We start from the raw sequence: 21,367 nt of genomic DNA, 5'->3' as shown, positions 1-21,367 counted from the left end.
GCTATGCCCCTGCTCTGTAAGCCTCTGTGAGGCGGGAGAGTTGAAAACGATCTAGAAGGTCCTTCTAGTTTAAAGGTCAGTCAAGGTCGAAGGCATATACCTAGGTTGCTATATCCTGGACAGAAAAAAAGAGCCCAGGAACACACTGCCTCACAGGCTCAGCTGGGATCTAAACAGCTTGTTTAGGAATACCATTCATGTCTATGTGTAACAAGAGAACAACAGGATGCTGCAGCCTACGCTCCCCAAGGAGAAGGCAACGAGAGCTTACCTCTTACCTACCTTGTAAACATCAGAAGCATTTTCCAAATGTGCCAATATGCCAACACGTAGCCAGTGTTGGGCGCCTACAAGGTGGCTAGTCTTCATCATGAAGTGAATGTAATACACACAACAGGGTTTGGAAGCTTGGGATTTTGAAACCATATGTGAATAATTTTTACATTGATTAATTATTGAAATGAGAATATTTTGAGTTTGATCTCTTTCTTAAACTCTGCTTTTTTTCCTGCCTTGGAGCATACCATCTGTTTCCCATATGGATCTTGGTTAACAGAACACTAAAATGAAATGTACTTTTGAGACTTTTGTTTATGTCACATTATATTTTTTATTTATTTGGATGAATTGACACTTTTCTCTCCCATACATACCCATGTACACACACATACAAAACCTAGTTCTGTAATTTCATGTTTTCATTTACATCCTGATGAGCCCACTTCCGCTGACTGGTTGCCCTTGTAGGCTCATAGAAAAAAAAATACCAACTTGCAAAGGAACAGGGTTAGCAGAACCAGATTCTGAGTCCTGGGTAAAAGTCTAGAGATGAATAATAATTAACTATAGCCAATGAGCAATCCAATATTAAAATTAATTGATAGTTGCTCAATTTTATTGGCCTGCTCCACCCAGAAGGGCCCTATGAAGACCCCTGGATTAACCTTCCCACCAACAGAACTGAGATTAGGTTGCACCTAACTGTCTCCATTTTTTTTTAAACTTGGGAAACAAGACAAAAATGTAATTAAACAAAAGAGATTTTTGTTCTTTGAAGGAAACTAGTCATTTTGAATTCCAACATATTGGCAGCAGTGGTAGTGGGGCATTCAAGAGGAGGAAAATGGTCAGGTGTGGTGGCCCATGCCTTTAATTCCAGGGAGGCGGGGGCAGGTGGATATTTGTGTTCAAGGGCAGCCTGGTCTACAGAGTGAGTGAGTTTCAGGACAGCCAGGCCTACACAGAGAAATCCTGTCTTAAAACAAACAAAAACAAAGCAAAAAACCCCAATAACAAAAACAAAAGGAAAAGAAAAAAGACTGGAGGCAGATGTGAGTTTGTGCACAACTCTGCCATGAGCACTGGGAGCCGTAAGAGCTGCCTTCTTCAGACTGCTGTGAGAACAGAATGGGAAGACGAACACAGTGCACCCAAGCACAGAACATCCCACAGATGCTCAGCCGATGGTCACATTCACTGGGAATAACAGAAGACACTTGTAAAAGGAGAAATGCCTTGACTACCCAAGAGATACGCAGCACTTGACATCTAGTTTATGGGAAACTTTCCTTTCTGAGCAGTAAGTCCCCAGACCAGAGATGGACAGACAGCTTGGGGCAGGGTGAGGATACATTACCGCTCAATTCTGCTCAACAGTTAATTCTTGCAGCAATACTCATAGGGAAGGCACAAGACCTCTTCACTTTTCCATAATAAAATAACCATTTAGCCATTACCCCACAAAACACTCCATGAAATAAGGAAATAAGGCATGTGTTGTATAACAGAGGGGTAGCAACACTTGATGTGTAAGTACCACAGCAGGGCAGAAGCCTGCCCCCCACCCCGCACTAAATTAAGTCTTGGGACAGTAAGATGCAGTATGGCTTTCAAACCCAGGAAGCCATCTCAGTGGAGCGGAGTCCACTTAGTGATCAATGGAACAGTTTGTGGTTTGAGAAAATTCATGTGTGCTCTTGTCCCCAGCCAACACCTTGGTTATATATAGAAGGGGATAAAATAGCTGCATAGGGGCTGGAGAGGTGGCTCAGAGGTTAAGAGCACACATTGCTCTTGCAGAGGACCCCAGTTTTATTTCCCGCACTTACACTGGACAGCTGACAACTGGTTGCTTCTAACTCCAGCTCCAAGGGATTTATACCCTCCTCCGGCCACCGCATTCACTGTACTCATGTGCACAGACCCACGTATACACACATAATTGGACAACAAAATCTTCAAAATAGTGATGATTGTATAACATTGTAAATGTACTGAGCTGAATGTGAATATGGTGAAATTTATGTTATGTGTATTTTAACATAAAAACCACAGAGCTCTACAAGATGCATTAGAGGGTATATTTTCCCAGTCCTGAGTGGTCACTGTAGCTTTCTTCCTAGCAACACACACTACTATCACACAGTATCCCCCAAATGCCAATGTGTGCATCTGCTTTTCAAAAACCTCTGGCCTGTGTGCTCTTCTTGAGAGCATCTTGGCATCGTGCAGGAATACACACTGCTTCCACTCTTATCTTCAGCAGATGGTAAATCACAACAACAGCACAAACTCATCAGCTCCTGTGCACAACATTCTTTGGCTTTAGCATGTATATATCTATTTCAGAAAATCCTCCTATCTAAAGGGCAGGTTTGGGATGGGTTTGTGTCTCTTCTCTCCAAAGGCACTGTATGGCTTTCTCACGAGACGGGGGAGGAGGAATCCCAAAGCTATGGCAGCCAGCTCACATTGGGCAGTGTGGCACTTGGGACTCTTAGTTCTTTGAGACAAAGTTGATATTGTTCTTTTTTGAAGCGCAGACCATGACAGTCATGATCAGAAGCACAGAGGACAAAGGAGAGGGAAGGTAGCTGGGAAAGTTGAGAGAACATCACCAGGAAGTCCTTGCAGTGGAGGTGGTTGAGTGTTCCCAAAGAAAGTCTTCAGCAAAAGCCTCAGTAGCTTTGTGCTGGTCCAGACTGTCCCTGGAAAGCAGGGACGGTGACTCTGGAGTCCCCTGCAGGGAGGAACATGCTCCCTGGGCAAGTTGCTCTCTCACTCCACATAGCAAATTCCGGCTGCTCCTGCTATACAGACGCTTTCCAGAAATATGAAGGCTTGCTATAGATGAGCAGACATGTGATGGCTACAGCGACCAAGATCAGGGAGAAGATGACCATGAGGCTGACGTAGGTGGAGTGAGGAAGAGGCGGGGATAGTGGCTGTTCAGCTGGGATCATGTTGGTCAAGTTCAGCATGTAGCCCAAAGTCCACCCTGCGTTGCTGTCCTCGATCTGAAAACAGTAGGGAAAAATCCCATTGTTTGTGGTCCAAAAAGATAATCTGTAGTAGTCACGTAACCCTTCCCATAACACTGAGCACCCAATAGGAAGAGAACATCCTGCGTACTTTACACAATAGATTAACTTTATATGCTACATTCGGAACGATGTGGAGGGAAAAACAAAGCAAATGATTAGAGTTTGGAGCCTCACCATTACGTCCTAGAAGTTCAGGAAGCTTACTGAATGTCTGTCCAGTTTACCTGCCTGGGAGCACTTAATTCAGAGACCATGAGAAGTCCACATTCTTACTGTTTCACGAGTTGGGAGACTAAGTGAGGGGTAACAGGAAATAGGTAAAAAGATGAAGGAATAATGATTGGTTCTAGCCTTTTACCTCCTTGCCAGGCCAGAGAAGCCACCCAGGGGCTTCATGGGGGAAAACATGGAGAAATAATTCCAGCTAGTTAGCTTTGTGAAGTTGGAAGGCCACGTACCTCGCTGCTGATAAAGATTCTTATTAAGTTATAGGCATTCTCTGACCTTCTAGCCTTTGGAAAAATAATTTCCAGTCACTCAGAACTTGCAGCAATAGAGGCGATACTTGAATAATAATTTTGGAAAAGTTTTATGACGAGAGCTGTCCATGGTGACATAGAGGAGTTAGCAAGAACAGGCAGCATGAAGAAGAAACCTTTCCTGCGACATTTCCTTCTGGCCCTCTGAGAACATGTTGCTGCTGTTTTTACAAAATAAACAAGTAAACAATAAACTGTGTCTGGGATAATTTACATAGTAATACTTGTCACTTCCAACACGGACTGCTTTTCACCCATTTTAACCAATTACTTAGTACTCGAGTAATGGAACAATAAGACAAAGTGATGGGCACACTCTTAAGGCTTTCAGCACAATCGTCAAAAAATATCTCCTAAGAGGTTGTGCCAACTTACAATACCCCTTTCTTCCCGACCCTAACCCATATTGACAATCATGTCATTTAGACTATTTTTTCCTCTTGACATGGGATGGAAACCTTATCTGATTGTACATGTCAAAGAAGTCTCGAGATTTAGGGGAGTCATCACCCCGACTTGGAGACATCAGACCATGCAGTAGCATTCCAAGAATATAAAACAACACTGTCCAATTTATCCACCAAATTTAACACAGATCCTTCTAAAAAATGAAATAGTCTTATAGCATGGAAGGAAGTCTGGGATGTTAAAATAAGGAAAAGGTTCATTAGAATGAGCAAGATCTATTAAGAAGAGAGTATTATCACATGAGTATCCCGGAGTTGCCATAATCCTGATTCTAATGTTTTGGTTTGTCCGAGATCACTGTATTTTAAAACATTTTAGGCCTTAGCAGGCATGGGGCTAGCAACACAGAGACCGCTGTGGTGTTTGGCATCAAAGGGGGTCACACTTCTTGCTTCTTTACTCCTGGATGCCTGCAGGTGGCACTGTGGGGAAGCACAGCAGGGAGGCTATTTCCTAGGTCTCACTCCAGGCCGTGCTGCCAAGCAACAGCCCCATTAGCAAGGCTGATAAGAAACCAAGATCGCCCTTCCCAGAGTCACAAAGGGACGCCTCTGGGGAATTCTGAAGTCAGGGTGGACAATGGCTGATGAAATACTAGTAAATGAATAAAATGACCTCTTGAGAACCAGCTAAGAGTTGTGTGTGCGGAAAGGTGAACGAATGTGAACAGCCATCATTAGAGGCAGCCTATAGCTGCCTACTGTTCCCAGAAGGGCTTGACACCATTGCCAGCTGGCGGGATGGTGGATGGAACAGGTGTCAAATCAAAGCTTAAATCACGTGGTCTCCCACCTTTTCTAAGTTAAAACTGCTTTGTCACCAACTTACTGCCAACTTCTACAACCCCAACCAATTCCCAAGTTACCTTGCCCATAAAACGAATCTGGTCCCAGGAGCTGCCTGTGAAGCTATAGCCTTGCAGAAGGAGGGTGAGGATGTAGGCCCCAGAGAAGCAGTATTCATTCAGGTACTTCTCCTTTATTGTCGGATTGGATGCTTTTACCTAGAAGTAGGGAGGGAAATATTAAACCTGTAGAGTGGGCACCTCTCTATGACTCCTTTTCACTGATAGATCCAGTAAAGAGCCAAGGAAGTCCCGGCTCACATGGATCTGAGGGTAAGCTCTCTCCTACAGGCTGTGGGGATGGCGCTTCACTCCTTAGAGGGCATGGGGTTTTCACTTGGGTCTCCCAAGGAAGTTTTTCTTCCTAGGCGCTCTGGGTGAGAAGAGTAAGTGTTCTAGGGAAAAGGCAGTTTCTTCCTTCCATCTAGGAGCTTCAGAAACAGTCAGTTTCAGCATCTAATGCCATCCCCTATGCGTGGAATAACTTAACAATGTGTTAGCATATTAAACGCCATGAAAGCATCGTCTGAAGGAAGTCCACTGGTCTCTCTTTAAGCAGAGACTCTTACATAGTGTTCACAGTCAGTGCAGGACCTCTATGGGCATCTTAAGGAAACAATGTCCAACAAAGCCTTAGCATTCAGGTTAGCCTTTGGAGGACAGACAGCACCAACATCCCTGAATAAGGTGGCCTTCTTCACCCAGGGATTCAAACTCAGAACTTAGGATCTGCATTTTCACTCGATGATTCTCTCTCTGTCTCTGTCTGTCTCTCTGTCTCTGTCTCTGTCTGTCTCTGTCTCTGTCTCTCTCTCTCTCTCATACATACATACACACACACACACACACACACACACACCACACAATGAAATCTGCCATTTTGTACAATGCAGATGAACCTGGAGAATGTTATTATTAAGTCAAGTAAACCAAACACAAAAAGACAAATACTGAATTATTTTTATATGGAATATTAAAAAGTAAACCATTCATAACGAAACCCATTATTATATAATAAATAGCATACAAAAGAGTTCACAGCATCGAGACAAGGAGTGTTGGCTATCAGAGGACAGGAAAGGCAACGGTACAAGGAATGGTGGGAGGGTAGTAAGGAGGTGATAGGTCATCACCAGAAAGAAATAAACTCTGCTCTGCTCTTGTGTGGTAGTTTGACTATGATTAGCAATAACAAACTACAGATTTCAAAACCTAGAAAAGGTTGTTGAATGCTCTCACCACAAATGAATGGTACATGATTAAGGTGACAATTATGATCATTATCCTAATACGATGATATATGTTTGATGTACATATAACATTGAAATATCATATTGTATATCATAAAAATGTACCAATCAGAAATAAAATGAAACAATAGAAAAATCAGCTTTTAAAAATAAGGGGATGATTTTATTTTTGATGAGGGACTTCTGGGATGTTCTATTTTATCCTGCAAAAGGATAGATGCATCTGCTTCTTCCTTCTTTTGACCTATAAAGGCCACGGCAGCCATCCTGTATCCATGGCAACTGAACTGAAGAAGCAGAGTGAGAGAGAAGCCACTAAACCCATGGGAGCAGCTGCTTGTTGCCAAATTGTGCATTAAGTAAGAAACACAGGCTGTTGCTTGAACCACTATAAATCATCAGGGCACGGCGATGATGGCATGCCTAGCCCCACTCTCTGGCCTTCGAATACATTTGCTGGACCTTTGTCAAATCAGCATGAGGTCATGCGCAGATTCACACCCTCCATGGCATTGCGGGTGCAGGGCCAATTTCACAGTTGTGATTTCTGGTCACTTACCTCCTCCCAAGGCTTTGAACAAAAACTTTTTAAGGTCTCAGTCATCTTTTCCGGAGAGGAGACACTGTCTTTTTCCATCTTCTTAAAAAAATCCATCACAAAGTAGAAAGCTGAGAAAGCCTAAGAGAGCAGAAAGCAGAGCGCAGAGTGTCAGGCTGTGTCCAAGGCGCAGGAGCATCCGGAGCCTCGACTCAGACCCTTCTGGAGCTCACTCCCCACTCTAACAACAAGGGAACCCTCTAGTGGCAATCCTGCGGTGGAAACAAGCTGACTGCTTCAATTTCAGCTCAAATAAACCCAGCAGAAGCTTCTTTTAAAACACATCATTTTAAAAACCTCGTTTATATAGAACTCATATCTAACGTAACAAAAGTAAGCAACTATGCATCAAGTCCATTTGTATGACACATGGTTCATTTGTATGGAGTAAGATTTCGTTTTTTTAACTTTGGTTTTTCTTGCATTTTCAGTCTAAATAGTTGTCTGGTAATATAGCTGACAATCTACTTTTATCAGCTTCCTAGGAAAACAAAGAAAGTTAACTCAAAGCCAAATTTATCCATCAACCAATAAAAGGTACAAGCAAAATACACTGAGGGGTGCCGACGTTGTTTAGAAGTGGGGGGGTTAAGCATGTTTGTGGGTGTTGCACATTTGTGGGTATTGATGCTGTTTAGATGGAGTGGGGGTAAGCACGCACGTTTGTGGGGACAGAGACAGGCTTCAGGCACTTGTCCCTAAACTGACCACTTGACATGTCCCTACTCCCTTCTGCATTCTGTCTTGCTCATTCCTTCCAACTTCCTTGTCTGTTTACCAAACACCAGGGATTAGGTTGACTCCGCCCTGGCAGGAGGTAGCAGTGGTGTAAGCACTGGGATCACATGTCTGGGCACTGGTGTCTGAATCTGCCTTCCAAACTTTTGTGCGGAGTGGCCCTCAGTGCCTGTAGGAGTGTTCACTCCTAGACATTGCCCTGCCTAGTTAGGCTCAGGCCTGGACTTTAATTTCTATTTTTCATGTGCTTCTTGGTGTGTGATAAAGGTTCATAAGCTGGGGACCACAGATTCACCATAAGGGATTGTATTATAAATTTTATGCTGATTTTTCAGTTTATTTCTTGATGTCCATTTTTCTGATGGGAAGATCCTTAACTTTCATCAGAAAGTGTTCCTGGCAGACAGGCCCCACAGCGGTAGCCCTGCAGAATGTGGGTTTCTGCTTAACTTCTTGTGGAGATTCTATGAGCACTGACCACAGGAGTCCACCCCCCACCCAGTGTGGGAATAGGTGAGAATGCTGGCAGCCTGGGGGCAGGACAGCAGAGTAGACCAGCCTGACAGAATCTATATGGAGGGAAGTGGGTACAGATCATGACTCTGCAGGGGCCTTCTTGCCAGAAACAAGCAGAGTGGGCAGTAATAAAAATAATAAGGGGCTGGAAAGATGGTTCAGGGGTTAAGAGAGCTGCTTGCTCTTCCAGAGGTCCTGAGTTCAATTCCCAGCAACCACACAATGACTCACAAGCAACTGGATTGAGATCTTGTGCCCTCTTCTGGATACAGGTGCAACATTGCATACATGATAAATAAATAAATCTCTAAACAAAATAAAAATGATAAGAGAAACCCAAATGAGCCCCAAGGCCGCCAAGCCCCCGCCAGGTCAGTATCACCTCACTTCATGTACTAACACAGATGCCCAGAATACTCAGAGCCACAAGATGACAGAGAAAAGCGGCCGATCCAACAGCTGAGGATCCATGCGTACTGAGGCTGGGCAGGGGTAACCGCTGAGTAGATGTCAGCCAGTCTTATACACCATTCAATAGTCCAGCCACAGAGGGTGAGCATGAAGCCCTCCTTAGCAGTAAAAAGAGAAGGGAGATTGAAGCTGAGACCTTAGGCGTTGAATTTTTGCCCCTTGACCAGATAACAACAATGGCATTATCTGGGCAGTGGGGCTCTGGGCATTTTTCCTAAAGATGTCTCTGTTTGGTTCTGACGAATGTGGTTTTGTAAGCCTTGATTTTCTCACTGTACCCATAAAGATTTTAGGTTCTTTCATGTCTGGTCACACTGAGAACTTCAATTTTAATTTGTAATAAATGCTTACAAACTTGATTTCTTTCAAAGGACAAAAAGGAGGCTAATGGGGAAAGAAAGGGGAGGAAGAAGAAAGGGTATCTCGTGGCACATGTCTATCATCCCAAGTAACTACTTGGGAGTTGGAGTCAGAAAGCTTGGAAAAAGAAAAAAAAGAAGAAGAAGAAAAGAAAAGCCAGTCTGGACAACTTAATAAATCCCCGATGCAAAATTTAAAAGCACCTATTAATAAATGCTTAAGTAATTTTTAAATTGTTGCATGTGGATTTTCCATTGTGTTGCTCATTGGCCAGCAGGGCACACACGTATGTAAAACATTTTAAATGAGCTTTCATTATACTTCTCTATTTCTGCTCTTTCTTGTTTATGTAAGTTGTACAATGAGTTCCGAAGAAACAATTTCTAAATTACCTCATAAGTAATTCTCAACAGATGTTCTCTCTCCTCTTGATGTTTCCACTTTGCTTTGACGTGAGATTCAATCTAGATGCCAAGGCCACAGCACAGCCAGACTAGAGAACACGGACTGATTGTAATGCTGCATTTACAGGCTGAGGTACAGAGCATCATGCCGGCTGCAGTTGCAGCAAAGCTCGCCTCTCCGCAAATGCTCTGGTTTCACAGCTCTGGGCTCACTGGCTCTGGAAACGACAGGGATGCATTCCTTCTAACAGGAAAATGCATTCACTTTTCTCTCACTTTATCCCCCCTAGCTACAACTAGAATGAAAAAGCCTTTAGCTGTCTCCAGAGACCCTAACCATATGCCCCCCTCTTGTGTTCCCATCTTTCCTCTTCTAAAAGTTTCTTCCAAGTCAGGGAAGGTGGCTTGGTCTTCCAAAAGCACTATGGCAGGAAGCTAGTACCAGATCAGCCACATGGCACTCAAGCCAGGTTTGGGGTTAGAATTGACGCCAACAGCTGCATTCAGCAGCCATTGCTGATGTTGTACTCATCCCAGAAGCCCGCAAAGGAAAAAGCGGTAGTCTCGCCACAAGGCAGGTCTGGGTTCATGGCTCTCCCACTGTTTCCTCAGAGGCGACTCCAACTGAGAGCACCTACAGTTCACAGGACAGAGGTTCAGTCAGGTCTGATGACAACAGACCTGGTGCTCTCTCCCTGAGCTCTTTATGTGACATTAAGTTGGGCATACAGACCTTGCAAACACACAAACTCCTCTCATGTGAGGTCTAGGGGCAAAACTGACCCTCCCCTTGTCATCTGCTCAGGTTTCTGAAAGGGGAGAAAGGAAGATAAAGGCCCTGGTCCTTTGCTCAGTATTGTAGACGATGACTCTATCTGTAACCATTGCTTTGTGGCTGGCACTTGGCAGATGGTAAGTAACTCTTGCGATACACTTCTTAACTGTGATGGCAGTAGTGCTTGGTCTTGGGAAACAAACAGGCAGTGTGAGCAATGACTAGATGAAGACTTCCTCCTCAGCACCAACACTTTATCCTATTCTGGAGAGCGTAGGAAAAGAAGGAATGGGGCGTCAGGATCCAATAATCCCCCAGTTCTCTAAACTTTGAGGGATGCTTATTTGAGGGATGAAATGGGTGCTCATTTAAGTTCTCCCTTGGTGGTTCCTGAATTTCTGCTTCCTATCTGTTTGTTAGAGAAGAAATCCCTCACTGGCATCATTCCATGGCTGCCGCTACTCTGACATCCTTCTCTGTGCACTGAGAGCCCAGGTTTGCAGCCCATTGCTTGTGCCATCTCTGACGGGTATATATCCTGAAGCTAGCTTCTGTCTTCCTTGCTTATTGAACCCTTACTTTACCCAGGTAGAAGGAACAAACAACAACTAACCTAAGCCAAATATCCTATTAATTCCCTTTATCAGATGGCATCAGGACATGTACTTCACCAAGGTCTGGCCAACAGACTCCAAAAGGCATCTGGTGTATGAGAGGTACACAAAGAGAAACCTCTCACCGTTGTTCCCTTTCCTACCTTGACTCAGCTGGTGACGATGCGATACCTGTAGCAGTAGGTATACTCTTAGCATCATGAGAAAATCAAAAAGATAATGGAGAAGGTGATCCTAAAAACTGGCATTGTGAGGCCAAGTGACAAACCCTCAGTCGCATCAAGATATTACTATGCGTAAGAAGTTGGTATTATTTAAATACCTTATAGGTGCATCTTGCACAGCTTATAACCCAAAACACTCTAGCCGATATATCTCATCATTTCATAAACTTACCCCAAAACTTCCATGGAGAGGTGGCAAGAAGATGCCATTGAAGGCACACTGGGAGTAAGGGCAGTAGCTGTTGTTGAAGAGCTCGAGGATGCTCTGCCGGCACTGCTCGTAGTCTCCAGTGCCCTGGATTTGAAACTGATCGAACGGTAGCTTCTTTTCAAATCTCTTGGTGCAGGGGGTGCCGTAGAGCTCACTGACATTCACTTTCTTCTCGTATCCCGGGTGGAAGCAAGGATCCCTGAGGGTCCCGCCACTTGAAACCTGAATGGAAGGAGCACTTGAATGCCAAATGATGGTCCTCAGAACAGCATTCTCATGGCCCCGTTCTGCCTTATCCCCCTTGAGAATTAGTTTTTAAAGGAAGGTTTATAGACAAGGGCCCAGGCATGGCATACAATGTATCAGGGTATTTATGCATGAACCCACAAATACTATGAGCTGGGAATGTCCCTGGGCTCTTAGTGCTAAGATCACAGATGAGGAGCAGGCTCACAAGGACACATGTCCAGGGACTCCAGCCTGGATGGAGCTGGGTCTGCGTGCCGTCCCTTCTCCTCCCCCAGCAGACCAGGAGCTCCAGGAGAGGGAATATGCCTCAGGGCTCTTATCGCAGCAATGACAAACCAAACAGATTTTAAGCCCCAAGAGAAAAAGAGAGGCTGTTATAACCAAGCATAGTGTGGACTTGGGGGTGTGGGGGCGCCTCTCGGCTGCACCTGCTTCAAGATGGCAGTCATGATGGTGATGGTTCTAAGAACAAGAGACTACATGGGGTGAGGGCTGTCCCTTCCCAGAGGTGGGACAGCTGGATGTGACAACTTCGCTCTGTGTGTATTTGCTAGGGTGTGTCCAGTCCTCTCATTGCATCAAGTATTTATTCTTGAATTCAAACCGCAGAAAACATCTGGGGACAATTTTTAAAGTGCTGATTGACAAATTCTGTATTTTCCTTGCAGAGGGTTTTTTCCCCTCTTTGATTAAAAAATGGTGTGGATAAACTTTCAATTGGTCACTCCTCCCCCAGACAATACTTTAGCATGTAACTCGCATTATCAAAACCACTGGGGCCAGACACTAATTTCCAAGAAAAGATCCTAGTGATGTCCTTGGAGATACTGCAGTAAACAAACATGGGAGGGGATGTCTGGGTGGACCGAGTCACAGGGGTCCACCAGATGGAGCTTAGTGTCCTGCCTGAGAAGGGTTGGAAGGCACAATGCCCAGCTTCAGACCGATTGCTGAATTACAAAGGGGGAACAACAGGATGTGGGGCTGAAGACCAGATGTGGAGAGGGCAGAACTGAATTCGGTTGCACTTGCCTGAACGTCCTTGGCTAGTTTCTGCCAGAGTGCCTGATCCTTCCCATAGCACAGGAAGCTGTGTGTGTACACAGTGTAGTCCTCGCCGTAGAGGCGAAACTGCAGAGAGTTTTCTGGGGCTTCTATAGTGCTGTTTACTGGTACAAAGGTGATTTGTGTAGAGGCGCCACCGAGATCCAACGCGCCGAAGGTTCCCTCTTTCTGGTTTGCTGAGATGAGGTTTAGCCAACTCTGTTTCTGAAAGAAAGGACAGTACTAGGAGTCTCTGGACAGCCTACCTCCTAAAGATAGAGAGCCAGGGTCAGAGAGTGGGGCAAAGCCCACTGTGGGTTCCCCAATCAGTGCCAGATCGACAGTCCGCAAGAGGGCTTTGAAGACAAAGTTCAGAGAACAGCAATGTAAGGACAGGAAACCTTACAGCTCACAAGCAAGAACAAATCCTACTCACTCACCAACCAACTACATTGCCTAAGCCAGAAAAGATTCTATTTTCAAGCTTCATTATGGGGGTGGGGTCTGCTAATGGGGGTGCTGTCCTGAGAGGTGAGCTACCCCACGAGAAGAGAGAAGAGCCCTAGGCACTCCTTAGCAAACACTGCTTCATTGGGCTTTGTTTTAAACTAATCTCACCATGTGGCTCGGGCTAGACTTCGACTTGAAATTCTCCTGCCCCAGTCTGCCCAGTTGGTTTTACTTTAAATAAGATGAAAATGTCCTTAAAAGAAATAGATATGGGGGCTGGAGAAAGGTCAGCGGCTAAGCGCACATACTGCTCTTGCAGAGGACTTGAATTCGTTTCCTAACATTGGGAGGATCACAGCTGCGTGTAACCCGAGTTCCAGAAGATCCAACAGACTCTTTTGACCTCTGAAAGCACTACGCCCGTGTACACGTGGCCACACAGAGGCACACAATGCACATAAGTTTTAAAAATAAAAATAAAATCTTTAAAATAGATTTTAATCTCCTCTGTGTTTCCCAGGAATGAAGACATGACTTTGATATTCTCCAGTGGTAAAAGTAAAGCAAATATACCTCTAGGGATGGTTACAAATGTAGGAGCTCGTTTGCTCATTCATTCATTCATTCATTCATTCATCTGCTGCCATCATTCATTTTGCTAAAGATCCAAATATTGCCTAAGACAGCAGTGGCATTGACCCTCTAGGAACCACCTCCTCGGTGTGAGGTATTTACCTGAGTGAATTTGCCCAGCAGGTAGTTGATAGTAATCCACCCATAGGCCCCTTCCTCTTGGCCAGTGATGATCTTGGCACCCTGGAAGTCAAAGGAGTAGTTTCTAAGGCTTCTTGACACTGCAGCCAGGACCCTGTCTGCTGCTTGCTCACTTTCCATTCTACACAAAAAAAGAGGTGAGGTTATCATTTTCTTGTCTTCGTAGTCCCACCTACCCATGTCAGCTAGAGAACGTAACACACTAGAATAGGAGACACAGGGCCCGGAGCATGGCTTTCACGGGAGTCATCCTTTGGGCTCTGCCTCTCCACGTCCAAATCCTCCAGCCACTGAGTAGATGCATCTTTCCAAAGCACTGGTTTGTCTTTGCCCCCCAGCTCAAAGTACCAGAGGTTTTCAGACTGACTGTGGCGGCAGCTTGGTGCTGCCATATTGAGAGCTGGTTTGTATGCGCTGCTTTAACCATCACTGTGGCCCCTGCTTACTTATATTTTAGACGCTGAGTGACGTCAGTTAGGACTGTAGAAACGAGCAACAAAAGCCCAAGGTCCCCTGAAGCCAGCCTGGGAAAATCTTCCTATGATCATTCAGTTCTTAAGTCTGTTTGAAACTTCGAGACCTAAAGGGAGTCTTTAGAGTTGTGTTATGATGATGTGATTGTTCCCGAGACCTAGTCTGAAACTCTGAGAACCCTGAGTGAGAGGGAGCACCTTCCAGCTGGGTCTCACATAGACATAGTGCCCCTAGCCTTTCCGCTCCAGTCCACCCTCTAGCATCAACAACTGTTGCTTCCTTAAACAGCATCTCATTTCTCCAGCCTTCCCGGTGTGGCCCATAAGGCTCTTTCTAGTGTAGGTCCTGACACTCACTGCCCTAGTCTTGCTACTTTCCAGCCATGGGCCTTCAGGTGAGTGACGGCATTGCTCAACTCCAGTAACTAATGTCTTTGCTTCATAGTGACCTTGATTAAATAACGTGTGTCAAGTACTTAACACAGCACTCAGAACACAAGCTTCTATTAGTATTTCACCGCCTCCCCATCTCCTTCCCATGCAGACCCTTCTGCACGTGACGATTTATGGCAATCCTTGCCTCTGCCCTGGCCTCTCTTCTTTCCCTACTTTTGTGCATCCACTAGAGCACAAATTCCATGGAGTCAGGAGCTGTGTTTTGCTCGATACTTTATCCCCAGCACTTAAAGCCCTCTCTGACATGTCACAGGTGCTGAATGGATGCTGTGCTCTGCCAGCTGTGCTTTGCCAGCTGTGCACTGCCCTTCCTTCCCCTCTGGCCCCTCCTCCCTGGTTCAGCTCACGCAGCCCTGCTGTGGCAAGCCATTCTGACTACCTTCCATCCTGAGCAAGGCCAGGCCTCCCACAGCAGCTTTGTACAGTCAAACAACAGATCACTCTGGATGGGAGTCTAATTCCCTTGAGGGCTGGGTTACCTTCTCATTATATTGTGGACTGAGCAGGCACTCACAACTCCTTGGATGGATGGATGGAAGATAGAAACAATTCACATACCAATGGGATGACCAACCACGCTTCGTTAGCTGGACCTACTCGTCTTGGGATATTGTGAGTCTTCTTTTGCCTTTTATCTCCCAGATATTGATTAATTCTATCTTCATTCCCTTATTTCAGAGTGCACATCCTTAATCTTTCTCTCCAATACTCTGTCCCCTTTGATGTCCCCAAGGGAGATACTTAAGACTTACCATTATATATACTTAATGAAACTTATTTCTTAGCACAGGATTTGGTGTGTGAGGTAGCTATAAATCCCATAATCCTAGGTGCCCTGGCACTGCCTTGAACTCTGGTAGCCTAGTCTCTACATACTGCCCTACCTAAGTAAGCGCATGCCTGCTGTGGCTCCCAGGTAAACAGGTGTCTCGCGATGCTTAGAGGCTGGGATCAACTCAGTGGACATTTTCATGCATTCGGCCAGGTATGTGTCTATTTCATTTGTTTTCTGAGCATATTTTGAGATTCCAGGACCTAAGGAAAAATACAGAAGGTGAAAATCTTAATAAAGAAAGAAAGAAAGAAAGAAAGAAAGAAAGAAAGAAAGAATAAAGAAATGTGTAGGGCATACCTTAACCATATCAAAGAAATGTGCTTGCTAAGAAAAACAGAAGGAAACACTTCTCAATATGACATATATTATGCTGTGTTACTTAGAGGGAATTGTGGTAAATTTTGATTGTCAGATTAATTGTAGTAAGAAGCACCAGGTGAATGAACTAACGAGGTGCCCTAATCCTCACCCTAATACCCTTTGGGCGTGTCTGTGAGGCTGGCTGAAGAGAGGTTTAGCTGGAGGGGAAAGATGCAGATGCCAGCAACACTATCCTGGGGCTAGAGTTCCAGACTGAGCGAAAAAGGGGGAAGGAGAAAGCTGGGCGAGGCCCTTTCCTGCTTCCCCTTCTGCCCAGATGTGAAGAGCTCCTGTTCTTATAGGGTAAAAGGGATAACTGGGAGCGAGAAACCGACCAATCAATGAGCACCCTGACTCTGAACCCAGAGTCAGAGAAAGAAACACACCCTGTGTTTGAGACCTGGGCCAGGGAGAGAAACATCTTTATCCCTGAACCTGGGACTAAAGACATGTGCCCTGGATGTGAAACTAGTGTCAAAGAAACACACTTTGTCCCTAGAATCAGAGCCAGTGAAAGAAATATGCCCCGTCCTAAGATCAGAGTCAAAAAGTTAAAAAAGACCAGTGAAAGAAACACAGATTGGCCATGAAGTCAGAGCCATCTCTGCCCTTGACAAGCTAAACTGTCCAATCCCTAAGCAGGGAAAAATTAACCAATCCCCTTTCTCCCTGGGAAAACTCCGCCCCTAAGAAGCCCTATATAAGCCTCTCTACTGCTTCAGTTGAGAGGTGCCCTGGAGTGGCAGAGGCAGCCACTCTCCTGGACTCCTCCTTTCCAAATCTCTTTCTCAAAAGAGTCTTGGGTGATGACCTTCATTTGCCACCCAGAGAAGAACCTGGCTGGGACGTCCATTAGGGGACCAAGATGAAAAACCTTGCTGAGAGGCTCCCTAGTGGGCCTCAGCAAGACGGAGCAGAACAGAAGAACCTTGCTAGGACGCTTCCTAGAAGCAGGGGGCTTCTCTAGCAGAGTGTTAGCAGAAGAAACATCTTGGGCTGGAGAAGAAGCAGAGAGCTCTGCTAGGACGCTCCTGTAAGGGAGCAGAGCAGAACTCAGCTGGAGTGGCTCTCCAGGAGAGGAGCAGGATCCCTATATCCTGCGGGGAGACCATCCCCCACCACGCCTCAGCTTCAGGTAGCCTGGCTTTCAGATAGCCAGGACACCTTTCCTCCAGGGCTGAGCTGTCCTATTGCGGCTCTACCTTCCCCCAACCCCCACAGCTGTCCTATTGTGGCTCTACCCCCTTCCCCAGAGCTGTTCTCTTGTGGCTCTACCCCCCAGAGTTATCCTATTGCAGCTCTAAGTATATCCTGGCTTCCGGATAAGTCAGGATATTCCAATACCACCACTGTACCGCATTCCCCTACAGTCCCCATGCTTCCCCACCATGTGGGCTGCTTCCCTTAGAATCAAGAGCCAGTATAAGTGCTCTTCCCTTAACTCTCAAGTGTTTCATCATAGCTGTGAAAAATTTAGCTAATGCCTATGGCTTTGCTTATGATGTTATTTTAAACTCTTGCAGGTGAAGCCTGGTGTTCAGCAGCTCAGCCACAGGGTGGTGCAATTTCATATTCAATTGAGTCATGTCCTCTGGCTCTATGGTGGCCTGTTAGCCACTTTTGGATGATCCTGCCATGGGGTTATAATTAGCAACATTAGTTCCTAGAGGGCCAAGGTAAAGATGACATTTAGCGCAAAAGTTAAAGTAAAGCACCCCACACACTGGCTTTTCCTGAAAAGACAGAACCGGTCACCAACTAGCTATGTCATAGCACGTGCCCTAAAATTTATGCCGTTTCTTCCTTTGTTAGAACAAACAGAACCAGAACCTGTATATCCTGAGAGTCTGTTCCACTCCAACACCATGCCTCCCTATGAAGACTGTTATTTCCATTTTAGAGCAAACTAATGGTTGCTATGGAGAGCGCTGGAGCCGGACTTAGCACTGCGTGCGGTTCCATCTCACTTTGAGGTGAATTCCAGAGGGCTTCCTAGCAAGAATTCGCTTTCAAGGTTATTATTCAAATGGGCTTTTCAACATCCTGTTTGCTTAATGAGACACTCCACGCTGTTTTAGCAGCTCACTTCCGACTCAGGAAACCCTTCGTTTCATTAACTCTGATTGGAGGAGAAACTCCAGTATTTGTTGAGCCAAACACTTGCATCCATGGGATGTCTCAGAAGAAAGACATCTGTTGTGACTGTTTATTGTATTTTAAAGTGGAGTCTGAAGTGAAGGGTGGAACTTCTAGGAACTCAGGGAGCTCTGCCCCGTTACTGCCAGGCCTAAGAGGCTCCGGGTAGCATGGCATGCTCTCCCGAACCCTGCCTAGTTCCTGGACAAACTACAAAAATCAGTGGAAGCTACAGGCCATCTGATAAAAAGCCAGTTCTCCTCTGGGATCTAGATTACCTGTTTGAAAAGAAACAGGATATTCCTGGCTCCAAAGGCCAAGAGACAATGATCACAGGGATGGTGGTGAGATGTGGTGTCTGGTGCAGGTCGGAGGGCAGGCTGGAGCAAGCCAGGGAGATGGCAGTCAGCCAGCCTCTGGGTGTGACCTTAAAATTGACTTGGGCTGGGAGCTGGGGGGGGGGGGGAAATAAGGATGGGGGGGGGCAGTTATCATCATGTAAAGCAGCGCTACTCTGGCCCTAAAGCTCAGCTAGGGGCCTGGATCACCAACCAGATTCTTGCCACTTAAGGGGCACTAATCCTCCAGGCTTTTGTTTCCCTCCTTGGATTTAGATGACCCCAGCCCTACAAGTCTGTGATCTGTTCTTCCCTGCCTGTGGAAAGACCAAAAGCGGTTAAGATTTTCCTCCAACTTGCAGAGCTGAGTCTAAAAATAAAAAGAGCAGGAGATCATACCATCAGAAGCCCCCAGGGACTTTTAGAAACATAAATCTCCAGGCTCCAGCCCAGATCTGTTGACCCCAGGAACTCTGGTAGTAGGGGACCCTATATCCATGCTCTAAGAGGTCCACCTCCTCCCCTACCCGACCCAGTAGTTCAGGGCCCTGAGTCCAAGAACTGCTGGCTCAGATGTGGGTCTGACAGCCAGCTCCATCGGTTGCCAGCCTGAGTACCTTTAAACAAGTGGCCTGGCCTGTCTTAATCTTGCTGCTCTCGTTTTTAAAACATGGCTGTTGCGACTCACCCAACCGATCCTAACAGTGAGAAAACCCATGTTGAGTTCTTAGTGCCAGACACACAGGAGAGCCCTGTTGATGAGAACTGCTACTGCTCAATCTTCTCTCTCTCTCTTTCTCTCTCTCTCTCTCTCTCTCTCTCTCTCTGCGTGCGTGCGTGAGTGCGTGCGTGCGTGAGTGCGTGCGTGCGTGAGTGCGTGCGTGCGTGCGTGCGTGAGTGCGTGCGTGCGTGCGTGCGTGCGTGCGTGCGTGCGTGCGTGCGTGTGTGTGTGTGTGTGTGTGTGTGTGTGTGTGTGTGTGTTGTTGGGAATCTAACCGTTAAACTAGGAGCGTAGACCCCAGCCCCTCGCATCTATCCCAGCCCCCAGGTCTGAGTTGTATTGGTCTGGACTCCAAATCCCAGCAGGCCAGATCCCTGGGGGACAGGTCAGGACCACTCCCACAGAGTATTTAAATGAACTCCCTCTTTTCCTTCCTCCTGGTGATCATGTTTGTGGCCTCCCGGTTCCCCCTCGGGGCCACCCGAGAGCTCAGAAGTCCCATTAAATCTGGATATTTCTTAATTTGGCTTGTTTTGATTTGGCGTGATTGGGAATTTTCATCGGCAGAGAACTAGCGTTAGGAAATATTCCTTACGCTAACCAAGGATATCCAAGACTATAAAGCCTGGACGGCACCACTGGGCCACACCTTCAACACCTCAGCTATTTTTCAATTTGCTTATTTTTCAAGGATTGATTTCAAGATGATGATGATGATGATGAAGATGATGATGACGACGACAACTGTCAGTAATAGGAACTGACCATGTGAGACACTGTCTACTGCTAGGCTACATCCATGACTGGATTGAGGCAGAGTCCTACTGTGCTGTCCAGGCTGACCCGAAGCTTAGGATTCTTCTGCTCACCTGTGCTACTAGGCCTGGCTCAAAGTCATTTTACAGTGGCCATAAAGTATTGGTAGCTCCACTGTGTTCCTTGCTTGGCTCTGTGCTGGCTCCTTCTGCTCCTGGGTACTCCCAGTGCCTCTCATGCCCCTGTGTCCCATTCGCCCCACTTCCCTGGCCTCCATGTTACCTTTCACTTGACATTCCTGTAGCTGGTGCACCACGCCTGTGTCGTTCTCCTTCTCGGCTGGCCACTTGTAGATGTACAAGTTGGTGTGAGAAGACCCTGCGTCCAGCACAATCCCAAACTGAGGGCGAAGCAAAGTTAAAAGTTTATCAGCATGGCACACACTTCTCCATATTTAGCTTGCAAAGGAAGTAGACAGCGGCAGAATTTTTTCCACGCCATAAAGAGAAAGTACTCTAACCCAAGGAGAACATTTGGCACTGGAGACTAGAGTCACCCAATCCCAAGGATTACCAGTGTACCGTTCTTCTAGATAAGGACTCTTAATGCAGGCTGCATCTTACAAACATTTGGGCCATGCCCAGAGTAGGTCCAAGCCATGGGGTTATTTAGAAAATGCTCAGTTATTCTAGTGCAGATGCAACTGAGATACTATATTGTGGAAGGAACAGAAAATAAATTCAGTGCTTCCCAAACTTGTTCACACCCTGGGATCACCCAAGAACTCCACAGGCTGAGGCCCAGGCCCACCTTAGACATGGGTTTAAAAGCGTCCTGGTCATGAGCATAGTCATAAGATCCTATGGGACCCTTAGCTAACCCACGGAGGCTGCATATAAGGTCATCTGATTTGGGTTCAGTGAGTGTGGAGTGTATTTTAAGAGAGAGAAACACTAAGTGTGCTTGCTTTTTTATTCCAAAAATAACTGTGCAGTTGTATTCAGCATATTTTAAGGTAAATAAGCTTCATGTTCGCAGGTCTTTAAAAGGAGAAGGTAGCAAGAATAACGGGAATCAGGAGAGAGGGAGAGCAGGGAGGGATCTCAGACCACAAAGCACTTCGAGCCCCAGCATCCGCATGAGAAGCCAGACATGGTGGTGTATGCTTGCAATCCCAACGCTCAGACCCAAGGCAGAGAGGTGGGTCTGAGGCTCACTGATCAGCTACCCTGACCTAATCAGCAAGGCCCAGGCCCCAGCCAGGGCTCTGCTCAAAGAATAAGGTAGATGGCACCTGAGGAGGAATGACACCCGAGGTTGTCACATGCATATGCACACATGTGTAGGTGTGCCTATACCCATGTGCTCCTGACACACACAGAATAAGAGGAAAAGGCAGTGTGAAGATGAACTAGGTGGTGAGAGGAGAAAACGGAAGAA

General features: G+C 46.0%; 1 protein-coding gene across 1 annotated transcript in view; it reads right to left on the bottom strand.

Annotated features, from left to right (window-relative positions):
• Positions 1 to 2,339: 2,339 nt before the first annotated feature.
• Positions 2,340 to 21,367, bottom strand: part of Entpd1 (ectonucleoside triphosphate diphosphohydrolase 1) — an 82,887-nt gene continuing 63,859 nt past the window's right edge. Inside the window, exons 3-10 of the mRNA XM_038331990.1 lie at positions 20,210 to 20,327; positions 15,666 to 15,816; positions 13,814 to 13,973; positions 12,617 to 12,853; positions 11,297 to 11,557; positions 6,984 to 7,103; positions 5,196 to 5,333; positions 2,340 to 3,296 (exon numbers count right to left, since the gene is read on the bottom strand). Of these exons, the coding sequence (XP_038187918.1) occupies positions 3,090 to 3,296; positions 5,196 to 5,333; positions 6,984 to 7,103; positions 11,297 to 11,557; positions 12,617 to 12,853; positions 13,814 to 13,973; positions 15,666 to 15,816; positions 20,210 to 20,327 (1,392 nt within the window). The 3' untranslated portion in view covers positions 2,340 to 3,089. The remainder of the gene's footprint in view (positions 3,297 to 5,195; positions 5,334 to 6,983; positions 7,104 to 11,296; positions 11,558 to 12,616; positions 12,854 to 13,813; positions 13,974 to 15,665; positions 15,817 to 20,209; positions 20,328 to 21,367) is intronic.

Source organism: Arvicola amphibius, chromosome 1 (assembly GCF_903992535.2).
Source record: "Arvicola amphibius chromosome 1, mArvAmp1.2, whole genome shotgun sequence".
Classification (NCBI taxonomy): domain Eukaryota; kingdom Metazoa; phylum Chordata; class Mammalia; order Rodentia; family Cricetidae; genus Arvicola; species Arvicola amphibius.
The sequence above is the reverse complement of the archived record's forward strand: the minus strand, read 5'-3'. Positions and strand labels throughout refer to the sequence as shown.